The sequence below is a fragment of the Rhinoderma darwinii genome, chromosome 9, assembly GCF_050947455.1.
Source record: "Rhinoderma darwinii isolate aRhiDar2 chromosome 9, aRhiDar2.hap1, whole genome shotgun sequence".
Classification (NCBI taxonomy): Eukaryota; Metazoa; Chordata; class Amphibia; order Anura; family Rhinodermatidae; genus Rhinoderma; species Rhinoderma darwinii.
In genome coordinates this window covers 5,815,609-5,838,979 of record NC_134695.1, presented here as the reverse complement: position 1 = coordinate 5,838,979, position 23,371 = coordinate 5,815,609, and the positions used below count along the sequence as shown (strand labels likewise).

The window sequence follows — 23,371 nt, the reverse complement described above, 5'->3', positions numbered from 1 at the left end:
ATCCAGATAGGATGGAAAATTAATGAAATGTACATTTCAGAATAAAGTGGACGACAATGAAAAGGGACAGGCAGCAGGGAGGGAGAACATTGCCCCGGATCCTACATAGGTTCAAAGAAGGATCTGAAAGCCTCCCATTCTCTCCGCTGCGTGGTGGCAGGCAACACAGACAAAGGATTTACCAGGCGAATCCTCTCTTAATACCCCAGGAAAAGAACAAGTTTCTCTACCTGCCAGGGAGATCGTTTCCCACAGTATCAGGCAAGGCAGTAGAAGACCTGTGTGTTTCTCCCGTTAACTCTAAAGGACAGGCACCGAATACACCTCTACACCACTCTCTGTACACCACTACAGAATATAGAGGTTTTATGAATTAAAGGGGTGTCTGGTTTTAAAAACCCATTTTTAAATATCCTATAAGTGAATTCTAAGTTAAAAGATGACGGTCCCTCTTTCATCAGCGTTTCTTGTTCTGGAGGACACGATACATCCGTACATTACACAGAATTATTTAAAAGGGTTTTTAGAGATCCCCAGAAAATTCACTACATGGGGAAAATGGCATAAAATAAAAAAAGAACCTATACTATACCTGATAAAGCCACTCCAGTGGTCCCCGCCGCTTTGTTTACCTGGCTGCAGCGATGAGGTGCCCATATAACCAACGGGACCGCTGCAGCCAATCACTGGCCTCGGCAGTGTGGGTACATCATTGCTGCAGCCAGGTAAACAAAGAACGGCAGTGATCACTGGAGCGGGGGCGGATTTAACAAGTGAGTGTAGGTTCTTTTTTTTATTTTTATTTCATGCCATTTCCTGCATGTAGTGAATTTTCTGAGATCTCGGAAAACCCCTTCAATTTCCCCTGTAAGTGGCGCTGCAGGGAAATGTAACACTTGCTAGCAGGTTCCTCCACAGATTACAGTTAAGCAAGCAGCGGAACACCCTGTTATCGCCGGGTATCATTCTAACAGAAATTTTAAAAACACATTCAAAATGGACAACCCCGTTAAATAGGTGCTATGTACACAGAAGTCTCTAAGAATGTGTAGTTGTTAACAATCGCTACTAACTGCAAGGCAAAATGCCCAGGATTATGAATTAGGGGCTGGATATTAACACTGCATTTTTGTTTCCTGTTCTCTGGCCCACTGTAACAACAGTACAGCGACAGTTACTTTATAGGTGGAACAATATCTACCATTTTAATAATGTCCCCTTGGGTAGTGGATGTTTAAATATATCAGATCAGATTTATCCAATCACTATTTAACCCCTTAATGACCGGGCCTGTTTGTACCTTAATGACCAAGCCAGATTTGTCAAATCTGGTATGTCTGACTTTATCAGAGAATAACTCTGTGAAAGTTTTGAATATCCAAGTAATTCTGACATTGTTTTTTCGTCACATGTTGTACTTTATTTTAGTGGTAAAAGTAGACTGATACATTTTGCGGAAATTAATAAAAAAATAGAAAAATGGAAGAAATTTTGTAAAAATTAAAATTTCTCCCTATTTTTAACTAAAATATGTCACATATGTACACACATACTGTACAATTTTTTTAATTAAAAATATATTTCCATCTCTTTACTCTATTTTGGCAGCACTTTTGAAAAAATAAAATAAATTTTCAGCAATTTAGAGGACTAACAAATTGAATAATAATTTTATACATTTTGAAGTACATTTTGTTTTCCTGCACCAAGCCAGGTTTTCAGAGGCTCATAGGCCTCAGAGTTATTGGATCCCCCACAAATGACCCCATTTAGAAAACTAGACCCCTTAAGGTATTTATCTAGGGGTATAGTAAGTTTTGCTAAATTGAATACATAGCAGGTGAAAAAAAAAAATTCAATTTTTTTCATAAAAGTATCAGTTTGAAGACCGATTTCTTTGTAAAGCGACCATGAGAATGAAGAAACACACCCCAAAATCTATCACCCTGTTTCTCCTGTTTTCAAAAATACCCATATTGTGGCCCTAATGCGCTGCCTGGACACACGTTGTATTAAATTTTTTTTTTAGAGCTAAGGTGACAAAAAAAAAACAGCGATTTTGGCAGTTTCAATTATTAATTTTTTTTAAGGTGTTCACTGTGCAAATTAAATAATGGTATATTGTAATAGTTCGGACTTTTACGGACGTAGCGATACCAATTTTGTTCATTTATTTACATTACTTTAGAAGAAAAATGGGAAAAGGTGTTGGTTTTTTTTTACTTTAAAAATTACTACTAATAACTATAATTCTTCTACACATTTTATTAATCAATCCCCTTAGGGGACTTGATCCAGCGATCATTGGATCGCTGGTACAATACACTTCAATACTAATGTATTGCAGTATACAGTATAAACCTAAATAAAATGGGAATGGTTGGTGATATTAACTTCCTGTTTGTGGCACATTAGTATATGGGAGGGGGGAAACTTTTCAAGCTGGGTGTTGACCATGGCGGCCATTTTGAAGTCGGCCATTTTGTATCCAACTTTAGTTTTTTCAATGGGAAGAGGGTCATGTGACACATCAAACTTATCGAGAATTTCACAAGAAAAACAATGGTGTGCTTGGTTACTTTATTCTTTCACGAGTTATTTACAAGTTTCTGACCACTTATAAAATGTGTTCAAAGTGCTGCCCATTGTGTTGGATTGTCAATGCAACCCTCTTCTCCCACTCTTCACACACTGATAGCAACATCGCAGAAGAAATGCTAGCACAGGCTTCCAGTATCCGTAGTTTCAGTTGCTGCACATCTCGTATCTTCACAGCATAGACAATTGCCTTCAGATGACCCCAAAGATAAAAGTCTAAGGGGGTCAGATCGGGAGACCTAGGGGGCCATTCAACTGGCCCACGACGACCAATACACTTTCCAGGAAACTGTTCATCTAGGAATGCTCGGGCAGCACTTTGAACACATTTTATAAGTGGTCAGAAACTTGTAAATAACTCATGAAAGAATAAAGTAACGTTAAAACCAAGCACACCATTGTTTTTCTTGTGAAATTCTTGATAAGTTTGATGTGTCACATGACCCTCTTCCCATTGAAAAAACTAAAGTTGGATACAAAATGGCCGATATCAAAATGGCCGCCATGGTCAACACCCAGCTTGAAAAGTTTCCCCCCTCCCATATACTAATGTGCCACAAACAGGAAGTTAATATCACCAACCATTCCCATTTTATTTAGGTGTATCCATATAAATGGCCCACCCTGTATTGTTATTCTTACAGGCTTCTGTAACAGAGCGATCGCTGTACCTGTAAGTTAGTCCCGGGTGTCAGCTGCAATACACAGCCGACAGCGTATGGAGCAGGCTCAGCACGTGAGACGGCTCCATACATCAACCCCCGCACCATGACGGGCAATTAAGTCATAGTGCGCAAAGGGGTTAGTGCACAGCAGATGGTTCAAAGTGAAAATTGCAATTTTCCACTGATACGCATAATATGTTGTGCCCAGTTTGTGCCACTGAAGACCAATACCTCATAAAACGTTAAGCGGGTTCTCTCGGGTATGGCGATGCCATATGTGTGGGCGCAAACTGCTGCTTGGGCACGCTGCAGGGCTCAGAAGGGAGGGACGCCATTTTGCTTTTGGAGCACAGATTTTGCTTGGTAGTAGTTCTATTTGGCGTTTTGCTGGTATTTCAGTTTATAATGTGGGGGCATATGTAATCTGTGCGGAGAACATCAGGGCATAATAAGGGGGTATAATAATGCGGTAAATAAATAATAATTCATAGATGTGTGGCCGGTGTCGCACTGATAAATGGCGCCCGATCTTAACCGATTTTGGAACACTCTGCACCTTTTGCATCGCCATATTCTGAGAGCCAGAACTTTTTTATTTTTTCACCACCGGAGCCGTGAGAGGGCTTATTTGTTGCGGGACAATCTGTCGTTTTCATTCGTACCATTTTGGGGTACATGCGATTTTTTTTGATCACTTTTTATTAATTTTTTTTGCAATCCTGACCAAAAAACAGGAATTCTGACACCGTTTTTTAGGTTTTCTTTTTGCGGCGTTGACCGTACGCTATAAATGACATTTTTACTTTATTCTGCGAGTTGGTACGATTACGGCGATACCATATGTATATAGGTTTGGTCCTTTTTTTTAGCGTTTGCAAAATAAAATCACTTATTTATAATAAAAAAAAAATTCTGTGTCACCATATTCTGAGAGCCATCATTTTTTTATTTTTTTAGTCAAAAAAGCTGTGTAAGGGCTTGTTTTTTGCGGGACGGATTGAAGTTTTTATTGGTACTATTTTTGGGTACATGCGACTTTTTGATCACTTTTTATTCTTTATTTAGGGAGCGGTGGTGACCAAAAAAATTGCGATTCTGTCGTAGTTTTTTATTGATTTTTTTTGGGGTGTTCATCGTGCGGGAAAAATAACATTACAGTTACGATCACTTTGTGGTGGCTGCCGATGTGCTTCAAACCACTTAAATGCGGCGACGGCAATCCGTCGCCGCACTTAAGAGGTTAATTGCCGAAAGCAGCGGCGATGGTCCGCTGTCCGGCGAGACTGATGTGACAGCTGTCTAGGACAGCTGTCAGCGGCGTCTGTCACTCTATGTTTACACAGAGTGACAGTTTGAAATACTGACGAAAATGAACGTCATGGTGCGGGAACTAGCAGCCGACCATGACGTTCATTTTCGTCATTGGTCGTGAAAGGGTTAAAGTGTAACCAGTGTTTACATTTTTCAATTTATCAATAGTACAAGCGAATATAAGAAACTTTGTGATATACCTTATTCGAGAAAAATGCCTGTTTCTCCCCTTATCAGACTTCTGTCTTTCTTCCCCTGCCCCCTGCACTGATCACTTAGAGAGACACACACAGAGACGCTGCTGCAGTTCAGGGCTGGATTCACAGCTACACTGCTCAGTACTGATATATAATTTCCTCCATGCGCCTGCTGCTTTTAATAAGTGTTTTATTGTCTCACACCAGTGCTGGATTCTAGTAAAACTCTTACTAGAAGCATTTTTCTGCAGCTGCTCCCTCTTCCTGCTCCCCCCTCACCTCTCCAAAGACTTCTATCGGCACCTGTAACCTGATCCCTAAGTGAGCTGACAATCAGTCTTCATCTCTGCTTCACTAATTATGGATTTTACCAATAAATTGAGAGTGAAAGAGAAAAGGAGACTGATAAGTGGATAAAGAGGCATTTTCTGTAATAAGAAAGTGTTCTCTGGAGAGATGAAGCAAGGCACAATAGCATTCTAATATGGGTTTGGTATATATCAGATGACTTACTGCCTGAAGGTATTAAATGAGGGAATGTTTTTCATGGTCCTGACGGGGTCCCTCGTTCCATTGAAGGAAAATCCTAATGCTACAGAAAATATTATTTTTGTGGAAGAAGTTTGTGCCACGCAAACAGTGTGGACCTTACAAAATAGTTTGTTGAGTGTAGAATAATTTGACTTGCCTACGAAGACCCCCTGACTTCAACCAACTACACCTTAGACGATATGAAAGCTGCCAACCCTTATTGCCTCACATCAGTGCCCAACTTTACTAATACCCTTGTGGCTGAATGGACAGGAATCCAATCGGTCATGTTCTAAATTGTAGGGAAATGTCTTCTTAGACCAGTGGAGGCTCTTATAGCACCAACTCCATATTAATATCCAAGTTTCAGGAATAAGATGTTTAACAAGCAGTTACACATTTTGGTGTCTGCAGACTTTTGGTCGTGTAATGTATATAAATTACACATTTACAGAATAAATCAAGTCACTAGACCCTATGGATGTGATAATCAGAAATAAAAGGACCCCAGGCCGAAACCCTTGCTAGACTTAATGCATCTTACTACGAACAGTAAAGCAATGGGCTACACACAGTGTATGGATCATATTCAGTAGGTACTTGGACCCATTAACCAACCACAGGCACATTTTATTTAATTAAACTGATGGAAAATATCTTGTTCTCTGTATGTATACAGCGCACCAGGAGAGAGCAATATATTGATATTATTGGCCTGAATATAAAGATGCCTGTGAAAAGATGTATGTGGCAGTGGGCCAAATGTATACCCCGTTTTTTGTTCGACAAGTGTAGAGCATGTTTTACCAGATCGACATGGGCCCCCTAAGCCCAGAGGGCCCCGACATCTGCCCAGGTCGGCCTGGTGGTGAGGCTGGCCCTGTGTATCTCTATATTCGAGTTGATCAACAATGGAGCTATAAAACATGTCTCATCCTACTAAATGTATGATTTACCTCACAGTGCTTCAATTCTTCATTCTCATACATAAACTACAAGCCTCTCCTTCCCACAACAGGACCGGCATTTTCATAGCTTTAACCGCCATTACTTCTAGTACATTGTCAAAACAATGCTTGTGTATGCGTCCTCAACCTATAATTTTGCCTTTCACAGCAGTATCTTCCCCCTCCCGTCTTCTTTTCTCTACTTTTCTCTTTCTTATCAACTCAGCAGGTGGGATTAGCATCTTCGCCCACAGAAAACAAAGCTCCTCTATATACGTTGTTTGCCTCTCAACCCTTTCGCTACTGGAAATAAATCCCCATGTTACCACTTTGATCTTCACAACAACTATTCCCTAATAGCACTAACCTTTCTTAAAGTCTTACGCTTGGTCTGGATATCTTCTTCTTCACTGAAGACTTGGTCACTTTCTGGTGAGGAGTAGGCTACTGATGAGCAGGTGGACGTGCTGGAGATTGACCTGTCGGATTGCCTTATTGACTTCTTCTGCCCCTCTTCCTCTGGCAGCAGATCTACAGGGCTGTGTTCCCCTGCGTGTTCGATGTTCTCGGCATGTTTGAGCACCTTTGGTTTACTTAAGAGGGTTTGCATGTCCTTTTCTGCCTCACAAGGCACCACAGATAACTTCTGTAATTCTTCCTTCAGGGGTGTGCTCCCTTGCTTCTCCATCTCTCCCGCTATAGACTGGAAACTTTACTTGGTCTTTGATTGATTGTTTATTGCTGTTTGCTCTTGACGGATCAGCCACAAATGGCTACTTGATCTTCCATAGGCATGTCCTGAAAAGTCTACTACAGGCTCACTCTTCCTGTCCATGAGACATCTGTGGAGAGAGTTCAACACAATGAAACAGTCGTAGAGTTAGATGTTCCTAATATCGCACCTTTTTGTTGTAAAGCACAAATTAACTACATTTAGCACAAGAATGACCTATGCCGCCTTCTTTTTGTGAATATGAGCACTAGGATTTTTTGATAATGAGCCCTTTAAATTGACAGATGATCTCCGCAAATGTCTTCAATCCGCTTCTGCTCCATTACACACAAGAACTTGTACAATGCATCACAGTTCAAGATCTTGAGATTAGGACGGTTAATTCTAAACCCTCTTAGTAAAGGAACTTGTACAGGGACCATGTGCAAAAAGCCAAAATCATGTTCTTAGAGTACACAGCAGTAACAGAAGCCTTGGGTAACGTGAACTGCACTCTTATTATCAATGTGAACTGCGCTCTTATTACCAATGTGAACTGCGCTCTTATTAGTAATGTGAACTGCACTCTTATTACCAATGTGAACTGCGCTCCTATTGCCAATGTGAACTGCGCTCTTATTACCAATGTGAACTGCGCTCTTATTACCAATGAGAACTGTGCTCTTATTACCAATATGAACTGCATTCTTATTACCAATGTGAACTGCGCTCTTATTATCAATGTGAACTGCGCTCCTATTACAAATGTGAACTGCACTCTTATCAATGTGATCTGCGCTCTTATCAATGTGAACTGCGCTCCTATTACCAATGTGAACTGCGCTCTTCTTACCAATGTGAACAGCGCTCTTATTACCAATATGAACTGCACTCTTAGGGTATGTGCACACACACTAATTACGTCCGTAATTGACGGACGTATTTCGGCCGCAAGTCCCGGACCGAACACAGTGCAGGGAGCCGGGCTCCTAGCATCATACTTATGTACGATGCTAGGAGTCCCTGCCTCGCTGCAAGACAACTGTCTCGTACTGAAAACATGATTACAGTACGGGACAGTTGTCCTGCAGCGAGGCAGGGACTCCTAGCATCGTACATAAGTATGATGCTAGGAGCCCGGCTCCCTGCACTGTGTTCGGTCCGGGACTTGCGGCCGAAATACGTCCGTCAATTACGGACGTAATTAGTGTGTGTGCACATACCCTTATTATCAATGTGAACTGCGCTCCTATTACCAATGTGAACTGCGCTCTTATTATCAATGTGAACTGCATTCTTATTATCAATGTGAACTGCGCTCCTATTACCAATGTGAACTGCGCTTTTATTACCAATGTGAACAGCGCTCTTATTACCAATGAGAACTGTGCTCTTATTACCAATATGAACTGCACTCTTATTACCAATGTGAACTGCGCTCCTATTACCAATGTGAACTGCGCACTTATTAGCAATGTGAACTGCGCTCTTAGGGTATGTGCACATACACTAATTACGTCCGTAATTGACGGACGTATTTCGGCCACAAGTCCTGGACCGAACACAGTGCAGGGAGCCGGGCTCCTAGCATCATAGTTATGTACGATGCTAGGAGTCCCTGCCTCGCTGCAGGACAACTGTCCCATACTGAAAACATGATTACAGTACGAACTGCACTCTTATTACCAAAGTGAACTGCGCTCTTATTACCAATGTGAACTGCTCTCCAATTACCAATGTGAACTGCGCTCTTATTACCAAAGTGAACTGCGCTCTTATTACCAATGTGAACTACGCTCTTATTACCAATGTGATCTGCGCTCCTATTACCAATGTGAACTATGCTCTTATTACCAATGTGAACTGCTCTCCTATTATCAATGTGATCTGCGCTCCTATTACCAATGTGAACTACGCTCTTATTACCAATGTGAACTACGCTCTTATTACCAATGTGAACTTCGCTCCAATTACCAATGTGAACTGCGCTCTTATTACCAATGTGAACTGCGCTCTTATTACCAATGAGAACTTTGCTCTTCTTACCGCTCCTATTACCAATGTGAACTGCGCTCCAATTACCAATGTGAACTGCGCTCCTATTACCAATGTGAACTGCACTCTTATTACCAATGAGAACTGTGCTCTTATTACCAATATGAATTGCACTCTAATTACCAATGTGAACTGCGCTCTTATCAATGTGAACTGCGCTCCTATTACCAATGTGAACTGTACTCTTATCAATGTGATCTGCGCTCTTATTATCAATGTGAACTGCGCTCCTATTACCAATGTGAACTGCGCTCTTGTTACCAATGTGAACAGCGCTCTTATTACCAATGAGAACTGTGCTCTTATTACCAATATGTACTGCACTCTTATTATCAATGTGAACTGCGCTCCTATTACCAATGTGAACTGCGCTCTTATTATCAATGTGAACTGCGTTCTTATTATCAATGTGTACTGCGCTCCTATTACCAATGTGAACTGCGCTCTTATCAATGTGAACTGCGCTCTTATTATCAATGTGAACTGCGCTCCTATTACCAATGTGAACTGCGCTCTTATTACCAATGTGAACAGCGCTCTTATTACCAATGAGAACTGTGCTCTTATTACCAATATGAACTGCACTCTTATTACCAATGTGAACTGCGCTCTTATTATCAATGTGAACTGCGCTCCTATTACCAATGTGAACTGCGCACTTATTAGCAATGTGAACTGCGCTCTTATTATCAATGTGAACTGCGCTCCTATTACCAATGTGAACTGCGCTCTTATTACCAATGTGAACAGAGCTCTTATTACCAATGCGAACTGCGCTCTTATTACAAATGTGAACTGCGCTCCTATTACCAATGTGAACTGCACTCCTATTACCAATGTGAACTACGCTCCAATTACCAATGTAAACTGTGCTCCAATTACCAATGTGAACTCCGCTCTTATTACCAATGTGAACTGCGCTCCAATTACCAATGTGAACTGCGCTCCTATTACCAATGTGAACTGCGCTCCTATTACCAATGTGAACTACGCTCCAATTACCAATGTGAACTACGCTCTTAATACCAATGTGAACTGCGCTCTTATTACCAATGTGAACTGTGCTCCTATTACCAATGTGAACTACGCTCTTATTACCAATGTGAACTTCACTCTTATTACCAATGTGAACTGCGCTCCTATTATCAATGTGAACTGCGCTCTTATTACCAATGTGAACTGCGCTCTTATTACCAATGTGAACTACGCTCTTATTACCAATGTGAACTTCGCTTTTATTACCGCTCCTATTACCAATGTGAACTGCGCACTTATTACCAATGTGAACTGCGTTCTTATTACCAATGTGAACTGCGCTCTTATTACCAATGTGAACTACGCTCTTATTACCAATGTGAACTACGCTCTTATTACCAATGTGAACTGCGCTCCTATTACTAATGTGAACTACGCTCTTATTACCAATGTGAACTTCGTTCTCATTACCAATTTGGACTGCCCTCCTATTACCAATGTGAACTGCGCGCTTATTATCAATGTGAACTGAGCTCTTATTATCAATGTGAACTGCGCTCATATTACCTGTGTGAACTGCGCGCTTATTATCAATGTGAACTGAGCTCTTATTATCAATGTGAACTGCGCTCCTATTACCAATGTGAACTGCGCTCTTATTACCAATGTGAACTGCGCTCTTATTATCAATGCGAACTACGCTCTTATTACAAATGTGAACTGCGCTCCTATTACGAATGTGAACTGCGCTCCTATTACCAATGTGAACTATGCTCCTATTACCAATGTGAACTACGCTCCAATTACTAATGTGAACTGGACTCCTATTACCAATGTGAACTGCGCTCTTATTAGCAATGTGAACTGCGCTCTTATTACCAATGTGAACTGCGCTCTTATTATCAATGCGAACTACGCTCTTATTACAAATGTGAACTGCGCTCCTATTACGAATGTGAACTGCGCTCCTATTACCAATGTGAACTATGCTCCTATTACAAATGTGAACTACGCTCCAATTACTAATGTGAACTGGACTCCTATTACCAATGTGAACTGCGCTCTTATTAGCAATGTGAACTACGCTCCTATTACAAATGTGAACTACACTCCAATTACCAATGTGAACTGCGCTCCTATTACCAATGTGAACTACGCTCCAATTACCAATGTGAACTGCGCTCTTATTACCAATGTGAACTACGCTCTTATTACCAATGTCAACTGCCCTCCTATTACCAATGTGAACTGCACTCTTATTACCAATGAGAACTGCGCTCTTATTACCAATGTGAACTGCGCTCTTATTACCATTGAGAACTGCGCTCTTATTACCAATGTGAACTGCGCTCTTATTACCAATGTGAACAACGCTCTTATTACCAATGTGAACTGCGCTCTTATTACCAATGTGAACTACGCTCTTATTACCAATGTGAACTACGCTCTTATTACCAATGTGAACTGCGCTCCTATTACTAATGTGAACTACGCTTTTATTACCAATGTGAACTTCGCTCTCATTACCAATGTGAACTGCCCTCCTATTACCAATGTGAACTGCACTCTTATTACCAATGTGAACTGCGCTCTTATTACCAATGTGAACTGCGCTCTTATTACCAATGTGAACTGCGCTCTTATTACCAATGAGAACTGCGCTCCTATTACCAATGGGAACTGCGCGCTTATTATCAATGTGAAATTAGCTCTCATTATCAATGTGAACTGCGCTCCTATTACCAATGTGAACTGCGCTCTTATTACCAATGTGAACTGCGCTCTTATTATCAATGCGAACTACGCTCTTATTACAAATGTGAACTGCGCTCCTATTACGAATGTGAACTGCGCTCCTATTACCAATGTGAACTACGCTCCAATTACTAATGTGAACTGGACTCCTATTACCAATGTGAACTGCGCTCTTATTAGCAATGTGAACTACGCTCCTATTACCAATGTCAACTGCCCTCCTATTACCAATGTGAACTGCACTCTTATTACCAATGAGAACTGCGCTCTTATTACCAATGTGAACTGCGCTCTTATTACCAATGAGAACTGCGCTCTTATTACCAATGTGAACTGCGCTCTTATTACCAATGTGAACAACGCTCTTATTACCAATGTGAACTGCGCTCTTATTACCAATGTGAACTACGCTCTTATTACCAATGTGAACTACGCTCTTATTACCAGTGTGAACTGCGCTCCTATTACTAATGTGAACTACGCTTTTATTACCAATGTGAACTTCACTCTCATTACCAATGTGAACTGCCCTCCTATTACCAATGTGAACTGCGCTCTTATTACCAATGTGAACTGCGCTCTTATTACCAATGAGAACTGCGCTCCTATTACCAATGGGAACTGCGCTCTTATTATCAATGTGAACTTAGCTCTCATTATCAATGTGAACTGCGCTCCTATTACCAATGTGAACTGCGCTCTTATTACCAATGTGAACTGCGCTCTTATTATCAATGCGAACTACGCTCTTATTACAAATGTGAACTGCGCTCCTATTACGAATGTGAACTGCGCTCCTATTACCAATGTGAACTACGCTCCAATTACTAATGTGAACTGGACTCCTATTACCAATGTGAACTGCGCTCTTATTAGCAATGTGAACTACGCTCCTATTACCAATGTGAACTACGCTCCAATTACCAATGTGAACTGCGCTCCTATTACCAATGTGAACTACGCTCCAATTACCAATGTGAACTGCGCACTTATTACCAATGTGAACTACGCTCTTATTACCAATGTGAACTGCCCTCCTATTACCAATGTGAACTGCACTCTTATTACCAATGAGAACTGCACTTTTATTACCAATGTGAACTGCGCTCTTATTACCAATGTGAACTACGCTCTTATTACCAATGTGAACTGCGCTCTTATTACCAATGTGAACTACGCTCTTATTACCAATGTGAACTGCGCTCCTATTACTAATGTGAACTACGCTCTTATTACCAATGTGAACTTCGCTCTCATTACCAATGTGAACTGCCCTCCTATTACCAATGTGAATTGCACTCTTATTACCAATGTGAACTGCGCTCTTATTACCAATGTGAACTGCGCTCTTATTACCAATGAGAACTGCGCTCCTATTACCAATGGGAATTGCGCGCTTATTATCAATGTGAACTGCTCTCCTATTACCAATGTGAACTGCGCTCTTATTACCAATGCGAACGACGCTCTTATTACAAATGTGAACTGCGCTCCTATTACCAATGTGAACTGCGCTCTAATTAGCAATGTGAACTACGCTCCTATTACCAATGTGAACTACGCTCCAATTGGCAATGTGAACTGCGCTCCTATTACCAATGTGAACTACGCTCCAATTACCAATGTGAACTGCGCTCCTATTACCAATGTGAACTGCGCTCCTATTACCAATGTGAACTGCCCTCCTATTACCAATGTGAACTGCGCTCTTATTACCAATGTGAACTGCGCTCTTATTACCAATGAGAACTGCGCTTTTATTACCAATGTGAACTGCACTCTTATTATCAATGTGAACTGCGCTCCTATTACCAATGTGAACTGCGCTCTTATTACCAATGTGAACTGCGCTCCTATTACCAATGTGAACTACGCTCCAATTACCAATGTGAACTGCGCTCCTATTACCAATGTGAACTACGCTCCAATTACCAATGTGAACTGCGCTCCTATTACCAATGCGAACTACGCTCTTATTACCAATGTGAACTGCACTCTTATTACCAATCTGAACTGCGCTCTTATTACCAATGTGAACTACGCTCTTATTACCAATGTGAACTGCGCTCCTATTATCAATGTGATCTGTGCTCCTATTACCAATGTGAACTGCGCTCTTATTACCAATGTGAACTACGCTCTTATTACCAGTGTGAACTACGCTCTTATTACCAACGTGAACTGCGCTCTTATTACCAATGTGAACTACGCTCTTATTACCAATGTGAACTGCGCTCCTATTACTAATGTGAACTGCGCTCCTATTACTAATGTGAACTACGCTCTTATTACCAATGTGAACTTCGCTCTCATTACCAATGTGAACTGCGCTCCTATTACCAATGTGAACTGCGCTCTTATTACCAATGTGAACTGCGCTCTTATTACCAATGTGAACAACGCTCTTATTACCAATGTGAACTACGCTCTTATTACCAATGTGAACTGCGCTCTTATTACCAATGTGAACTACACGCTTATTACCAATGTGAACTGCACTGCTATTACCAATGTAAACTATGCTCTTATTACCAATGTGAAATGCGCTCTTATTACCAATGTGAACTGCTTTTTCTGTGCAATATGGGCAATGAGACAAATCTTCAGCCTGTACAAACCCAAAGAACTATGTTCTCCATCATCTTTCCCCTTGTCTTCTGCTAAGATGCTATATTTGATATGCAAATATATGTATAACTCACCCCCTTTCAATGGTAGGTTTGTAGAATGTGGTAATGATGGGTCCACGTTCACGGCTTGTTATATTATGTCGTTTCAAACAAAGACATGCAACTTTGTTTCCTTTTACGGTTTATATTCTTTTTCAAAATACATCATATATTTTAATTGTTTTAGATATTTAATAGTCCATGCTTCCAAAATTTGTATTAAGCAATATACCGCTAAGGCAATCTCCCTTCAGCGTTCTTTTACGCCCTCGGACAAGGGCGTGCTGCGACATTTTCAGGGGTCTTCCACGCTTGAGAAAGGGATGAAATGTTGCGGTGTACCCTTGTCCGAGTGTGTCGTAGAACGCTGAGGGGTGATTACCTCGTCGGCATATTGCTTTATACAAATTTTGCAAGCATGGACTTTTTAATATTTAAAACAATTCATATTTATGATGTATCTTGAAAAAGAATATAAACCGTGAAAGAAAACAAAGTTCCATGTAGATGCTAGATTTGCACTCACCTTTACACCAAACCCTCATCGAGAAGTGCAAATCACAATTGATCCCATGAAATAAAGACATTTAGAGATTGTAGCTTTTCTTACAGGAGCAGATTGACACCACTCAGAAAAAAACAGTGGCACCTAAGAGAGGAGGATGGGAGCCTAAAAGGATGTGTGTATGGTAAGCCAGGGGGGGAAAGAAAAACAGGAGAGAACTAAGGCAAAGATAACTGAAAGTAAGAACAAGAAAACAAAGGATCTCGGAAAAGTAGGAAGGGAGTATGCAAGCACAGATGTTACCGAGAGGAAGAAGAGAGCTGGAAAAACAGGAGGGGTAGAGAGCTGCACAAAATGGATTTTATGGTGAGGGGAGAGTTATTAAAGGTTAGACTTCAACCAAAGTGGAGTATTGAAATGACCAAGAAGTCTCCGTCCAGGACGCACTCACCATGCTCCCACATGGCCTTCTGCGTCCGATATTTGTTAAAGTACCGCATTCCTATCTGCCCTCCCAACCTGCTCCTTACCTCCCCTCAGATATCTTGTTCAATGAGGGTTGGCATAGGGCCAGCGGGAATAGGGTAAGAAAAAGTTCCCACAGAAACTGTGTGTGTCCTCAGCTATCATGCCAAGCATGGCAAATCTAGGGATGCCAATCCTGACAAGTCCAGGTGAAGAGACACAATACTGCAAACAGGTCTGGCACACACATAAAGTAGTACTTGTAGCAGACAATCTGCCAGTATTCCACGATGTATATAAGAGAATTCGTGCTTTAACCCTTTCGCTGCCATGGGTTTCTGCACATTATAAAACCTCTGTTAGCTGGGACAAATTTTGAACATGTACATATAAAACCGGAACTATAAAATAAAGAATTCATACTAAACCCATATATTTTCTGAAAGTAGACACCTGGAACATTGTTAAAATGCCCCTCAGCACTCTACGCACAGACGACTTCATGCAATTTTGCATTGAAGTTTAATTTTTTCGCAAAAAATACATAAAAACGCATGTGACCCAAACAGAAAATTAGACACATAATAAAATAAAAGTTTAAGATGTGCATACATCTTACACCATGAGTTCATACATGCCACGTATATCTACGTCTACACAAAAATATCTTAACAAAATCACCAGAACTCAGGGGACTGAAAATGTTCTTTTTAACCCCTTCCTGCAGATGGATGTACCACTAGGTGCTAATTTTAAATAAACTTTTATACGTTTTTCTATGACTATCCACCTGATGGGTCCTGCATATGCCAAAGAAAATGTAATATTTTTCAAGTTTTCACCATGTTTTATGGCCTGTTCCTCTCACCTAAAAATATCATAATGAAGAATAAGGGTATGTTCACATGTCTTAACAAATTACGTCTGAAATTACGAAGCTGTTTTCAGGCGAAAATAGCTCCTGAATTTCAGACGTTTTTGCAAGTACTCACGTTTTTTGCAGCGTCCATTACGGACGTAATTGGAGCTGTTTTTCAATGGAGTCAATGAAAAACGGCTCCAAAAACGTCCAAAGAAGTGACATGCACTTCTTTGACGCGGGCGTCTTTTTACGTGCCGTCTTTTGACAGCGACGCGTAAAATTACACCTTGTCTGAACAGAACATCGTAAAACCCATTGCAAGCAATGGGCAGATGTTTGCAGGCGTAGTGGAGCCGTCTTTTCAGGCGTAATTCGAGGTGTAAAACTACGTCTGAAAATAGGCCGTGTGAACATACCCTAAGAATTCTCCATATTAGACTTTAACGGCAGTCATTCACATTGATGCCGGCTGCAACCCCAAAAATTTGGACCATACATGGCCGGCTGTCCACGTACTGTTCCTGGAGTCCTAGTCTTTACATTTATACCTGATCACAAACTACCAAACCTCATAGATTGTAGAATGTCACACACTATCGATCCTAACTAGTGTATCCATGAAAATACCTGTCCCCGTCTGGAAAGCATCCTCCACCATATGATTACAACTCTGAAGGCACAACGCCATCACCTAACATGGGGAGGAAAGGCCTTTGATGCCTACACAAAGCTGAGACCATAAAAGCGCCATCAAAGGCCACTAACATATAATCTACAGCATCTGTAAAAGGTCGGCAGAGGCTCTTTCTACTTTAACCACTAAAGCAGGACCTCACGCCTCATAAAGTCCTTTGTACACTGACACTTCACACCTGCACTACCTCTGTGGAGACACTACAAGAACCCGCTAATAAAAACTACCAATCTGACCGACAGATGTAAATGTTACACACAGATTATTAAACTCACACCAGTCTACACAAACATGTCTACGTATGGTATTAAAACCCTAGATTATGATAATCTACAACAATAATTCACTTACATTTTATGACTACGACACTAATCAGGAAAAAAAAAGCGCTAGATTTCAGAACAATGTAGACCCTAACAAGGCACGGTCTTTTTCTGGGGTCACTTTTCTATGCTAGTATGTTTCTAATTCTCATCCTGCTACATGTCACTTATATTAGGGGTACTCGGGGACAGTTCTACAAATAATCCTAACAAACCGGGGGCCAGCGCCAACCTCAACCAATGTACCAAAAAGCAGTTACCATCAATGAACCCAATAGACGTCCCCCAATAAAGCTCTAATTATAATACATTATAATAACATAATTTGGCAAACAAAGGGGTTAAAGTTCTAAAAGGTTTACGGACACAATATGGCGACAAAATAACGGAAAGTCCAATCACAAGGTAATTCAGACTTTCAAAGAGGTTCTTCAGCTTCCCATAGACATAAAGTTAATGGGGCTCTTATATAGAAGTGCCGGCGGTGGAATTCTGAAGCATGTACTAGTATCGTATGAGTAAAAGACGTTTAGTTTTGTGTTTCCGTAACCTCCAGCAAACCCTTTTTTAACTGTGCCAGTCATTGTGCCACATAGGCATAAAACATTTTTCAACAATTTCAAGCACACTGGAGTCAGAGAGTAAACAGCTGATGTAAGTGACATCATGTGAGATGTAGATCTCATAGATAATGAGACACTTTCTGCATATGTCACACAGTTGAGACATTACATGACCCCCAATGTAATATTCATGAGCAGATATGACCGACAGTCTGCTGGAAGGGCACCATAAATGTGCCAGGGAGTATGCGGACAATTCCCCAGATATAAGCGAGTGCCCTTTATAAATAGTTCTGCGTAATCCATACATTTTCTCCACTAACACCACAAGTAATTTTCCATCCTTGCTTGACAATTCCATCACACGTCTGACACATTCATAAGGTGACCCCAGCACCATGCTAGAGCTGCCCTGGTTGTGGCATGGGCATCATGTATACCTTACTTTAGCCTCTCTGATGGATGATGGATGTTCAGTAAATCTTCCTGAAGTTCCACAGATCTGGTAACTCCTGGTCAACTGTCTTATCATCAATGCAAAATACAAACTGACATACAGACCTCCAAAACCCAAGCTAACCCTGCCAAGCTATGCCAACTGTGCCAGCTTCCAACTGTCCTGCCCTACTACCCAACCAGAGCTCAATCTGATATCCAGCCTTGTTCTGATAGGTTCCCTGAAGCCACAATTTAGACAAACAATAGTTTGCATTCCATCAGCAGCAATAGCCACGCTCAGGAGTGTATGCCATTCCTGCTACCAGCAGCTGTAGACTGTGCCAGCCTGGACAGGGATCTGCAGCTTACCCGCTCAGCCCCGTCTTCTGATCCTCCTGTCCCGGGGAGCTCCGATGACATTTTTATGTGAAGATAAAGGGGCGGGGAGAGACAACAGGAGAGCTGCCAGGGGAGGCGCTACAGTGCCCTTCATAGAGCCATGCAGGAACGTGAACTACTGCCGCCCTCTGCTGGCCGCTTCTATGAACGTGATCCAGCTTTCAGCTAAAGCGCTCAGGAAAGTCGAAGTAATAAGATGACTGGACTGTTATATGTCAGTGTCTAGAAGGACTAATGTTCTGCAGTAAAGGTGCATTAGGTGTAGCATGACATACAACATCTGTATCTGTGATTCACGTTTATCAACAATAATACTACATAACAATACTACATTACTATAACAATACTACATTACTATAATACTACATTACTATTACAATACTACATTACTATGACACTACTACATTACTATAACAATACTACATTACTATAACAAAACTACATTACTACAATAATACTACATTACTATAATACTACATTACTACAATAATACTACATTACTATAACACTACAATACTATAACAATACTACATTACTATAATACTACATTACTACAATAATACTACATTACTATAATACTACAGTACTATAATAATACTACATTACTTTAACAATACTACATTACTATAACAATAATACTACATTACTACAATAACACTACATTACTACAATAATACTACATTACTATAATACTACATTACTACAATAATACTACATTACAATAATACTACATTACTACAATAACACTACATTACTACAATAATACTACAGTGCTATAATAATACTACATTACTATAACAATACTACATTACTATGACACTACTACATTACTACAATAACACTACAATAATACTACAGTGCTATAATAATACTACATTACTATAACAATACTACATTACTATGACACTACTACATTACTACAATAATACTACATTACTACAATAACACTACATTACTACAATAATACTACATTACTATAACAATACTACATTACTATAACAACAATACTACATTACTACAATAATACTACATTACTACACTAACACTACATTACTACAATAATACTACATTGCTATAATAATACTAAATTTCTATGACAATACTACATTAATAATACTACATTACTATAATAATAACAATACTACATTACTATAATATTACTACATTACCATAACAATACTACATTACTATAATAATACTACATAACTATAATAATACTACATTACTCTAACAATACTACATTACTACAATAACACTACATTACTACAATAATACTACATTGCTATAATAATACTACATTTCTATAACAATACTACATTAATAATACTACATTACTATAATAATAACAATACTACATTACTATAATATTACTACATTACCATAACAATACTACATTACTATAATAATACTACATAACTATAATAATACTACATTACTCTAACAATACTACATTACTATAATAACATTACTACATTACTATAATACAAAATTTCTATAACAATACTACATTATTATAACAATACCACATTACTATAATAATACTACATAACTTTAATAATACTACATTACTATAACAATACTACATTACTATAATAGCAATACTACATTACTATAACAATACTACATTACTATAATAGCAATACTACATTACTGTAACAATACTACATTACTATAATACTGCTCTGTTTTGGTTTGTCCTGCTCTGTTTTGGTTTGCTAAACAAGTGGTTTGTATATCAAGTGGATTACAAAAGCGGACTTAAAAAGAGGAGTTAAAGCCCCAGTAAGTACTCTTCTTTTCTTTTACATTAAGAATTGTTCACTGTTTTTTTGTAACTGAGAAAATGGACAGCAAAATTGGAGGTTTTCTTCAGTGCACAGTTTGCCATATGTATGCACCACTGGAGCCGGAGTTCCAGAGTAAATACCTCTGTGGCAGATGTGAGCATGTTGGTCACCTGGAAGCTCGTATTAGAGATCTGGAGGAGCAAAATGCAACACTGATGGCGATAGACAATCTTGAGCGGAGCATGCTGCTCACTGAGCACGCAGTTAGTGGGTTAGAACTGGAGGGTGAAGACATGGGTGGGCAGGATAAGGCAAGTAGTTGGGTTAATTTAGTTAGGGGCAGTAGAAAGGGGTCAAAAAAAAATTAAGGCCAATCCTGTTTCTGATATTCCAAGCAAAATTGCCAAGTTGGGTGATGATGCGAGGGTGTCGGTCTCAGAAATGGCAGCCCTACTGGATACTGATCTCCCTAACAGCCGGGAAAACAGCCAAGCTAGTAGTCGGCGGGATGGTAATGCAGGTAGGGCAAGACAATTGATAGTTGTAGGGGATTCTATTATCAGGAAGACGGATAGAATAATTTGTAGCCAAGACCGCCTCAACAGAATGGTTTGCTGTCTCCCTGGTGCCAGGGTTCGCATGTGGTGGAACGGGTGGATAAATTACTGGGAGGGGCTGGTGATGATCCAGCTGTTGTAGTCCATGTAGGTACCAACGACAGAATAAATGGTGGAGGAGCCTTAAGAGTAATTTTAAAGAACTAGGCTACAAGCTGAAGGGAAGGACCTCCAAGGTTGTATTCTCAGGAATACTGCCTGTGCCATGCGCATCACAGGAAAGACAGCAGGAGCTCAGGAAGTTAAATGCATGGCTTAAGTCTTGGTGTAGAGGAGAATGCTTTGGGATCCTAGAGCATTGGGCTGACTTTTCATTGGGGTACAAACTGTATTCTGCAAATGATTTGCACCTAAAGGTGGTCCGCTGTGCTGGGGGAGAGAATTCTAGCTGGGGTGGCGGAGTATTTAAACTAGGGCTGAGGAGGGAGGTCAATGTAGAAAATAAAGGGGTAGTTAGGTTAGAGAGGGGTCAGACTATATTGGTGGGGGGAGAAACAGAATGTGGGGAGAGGACTAGACAACAAGATAAGGAGATCCTTTTGTTACAAAACAGCAATGAAAATTAAAATTAAAATGCCCAAATAATGTCAAATCACATTTCTGATAATGAAAGTGAAAAACTGAAATGCAAGTTAAAGTGTATGTTCACAAATGCCAGAAGTCTAGCAAGCAAAATGGGGGAGCTGGAGGCCTTGGTACTGGAGGAACCTATAGATATAGTTGGTGTTGCTGAAACATGGCTAGACTCTTCACATGACTGGGCTGTAAATCTACAGGGTTTTACACTTTTTCGGAAAGACAGGACAAATAGGAAAGGTGGTGGTATATGTCTGTATGTGAGAAGGGATATGAAGGTAAGTGTGAACGAGACATTAAAGGGTGAAGATTGTGAGGAGGTTGAAACCTTGTGAGTGGAACTAGAAAGGGAGGTACCCTGCCTATGCAAGTAACCATTTGACCTATAACCTAACCCGGTAGTCATTTCGACTACCGACCTCAAAAAACATCTATATAACCACAGACACAATGGACTAATCACTTGTACTAAACCTGACAAAGGGGCCGGTACGGCTTCGAAACACATGTATTTTTGTTGTTTATTGTACAAAATAAAAGTAATTTTCGACACGGCTGCGCCCTCGGATATTCCGTCCTTTTACCTTTTATCTCCTGGATTTATACAGCGAAGTTTGTTCCAAAATCACTGGATCGGATATTGGGCTGCAACTGTCTCATGCAAGTGTAGACTTGGCATGCATCATTGGATGTTATGCTCCTAGCATAACATTATCAGGTCAGCACAATTGACCACCATTTTTATTCCTCTTATTATACAGGTTCATGCACGATGTGCGCTTTGTTTTTGTTTTCGTTCTTTTCTACAGCTTGACTAGAAAGGGATGTAAACACTGAAAAAATTACTTTTGGTGTAATCTATAGACCCCCCCCCCCCCCCCAATATAACTGAGGAGATGGAAGGTCAGCTATATATCAGATGGAGCGGGCTGCACAGGCAGGTACAGTAGTGATAATGGGAGATTTTAATTACCGGGATATTAATTGGTGTCATGGTTCGGCTTCAACTGCAAAGGGGAGACAATTCCTCAACCTGTTGCAGGAAAATTTTATGGGCCAGTTTGTGGAAGACCCGACTAGAGGTGAAGCTCAGTTGGCCTGGTCATTTCTAATAATGCAGAGCTTGTTGGGAATGTCTATGTTCGTGAAAACCTCAGTAACAGTGATCACAATATAGTTATATTTTACAAAAACACTTAATTTTAAGAAAGCCAATTTCCCCAGGATGAGGGCTGCAATTCAGGATATAGACTGGGAAGAACTAATGTCAAATAATGGGACAAATGATAAATGGGAGATTTTCAAATCTACTTTGGGTAATTATAGTGCAAAATTTATTCCTATAGGTAACAAGTATAAACGACTAAAATTAACCCCTTAACGACCAAGGACGAAAATGTACGTCATGGTCGGCTGCTAGTTCCCGCACCATGACGTACATTTTCGTCCCCATTTCAAACTGTCACTCTGTGTAAACACAGAGTGACAGACCCGCGCTGACAGCTGTCCCCGACAGCTGAGACATCAGTCTTGCCGGACAGCGGACCATCGCCACTGATTTCGGCAGTTAACCCCTTAAGTGCGGCGACGGATTGCCGTCGCCGCATTTAAGTGGTTTGAAGCACATCAGCAGCCCCCACGAAGTGATCGTGGGGGCTACCGATGCTTGTCACGGCAATCGGAGGTCAGATAATGACCTCCGGGTTGCCATGCACGGAAGCCTCGGA

The 23,371-nt window shown here is 40.4% G+C and overlaps 1 protein-coding gene across 3 annotated transcripts in view; it reads right to left on the bottom strand.

Moving 5' to 3' along the window:
• The window catches only part of LOC142660576 (inositol-trisphosphate 3-kinase B-like), a 98,106-nt gene that overhangs the window by 63,635 nt on the left and 11,100 nt on the right, over positions 1 to 23,371 (bottom strand). The window contains exons 1-2 of one of the 3 annotated variants that reach the window (XM_075837201.1): positions 18,635 to 18,705; positions 6,617 to 7,091 (exon numbers count right to left, since the gene is read on the bottom strand). In XM_075837201.1, coding sequence (XP_075693316.1) covers positions 6,617 to 6,937 — 321 coding nt within the window. In that variant the 5' untranslated portion in view covers positions 6,938 to 7,091; positions 18,635 to 18,705. Of the gene's footprint in view, positions 1 to 6,616; positions 7,092 to 18,272; positions 18,371 to 18,634; positions 18,706 to 23,371 lie in introns of those variants that run through there. The other 2 variants (XM_075837202.1, XM_075837204.1) reach the window with 2 other exon arrangements.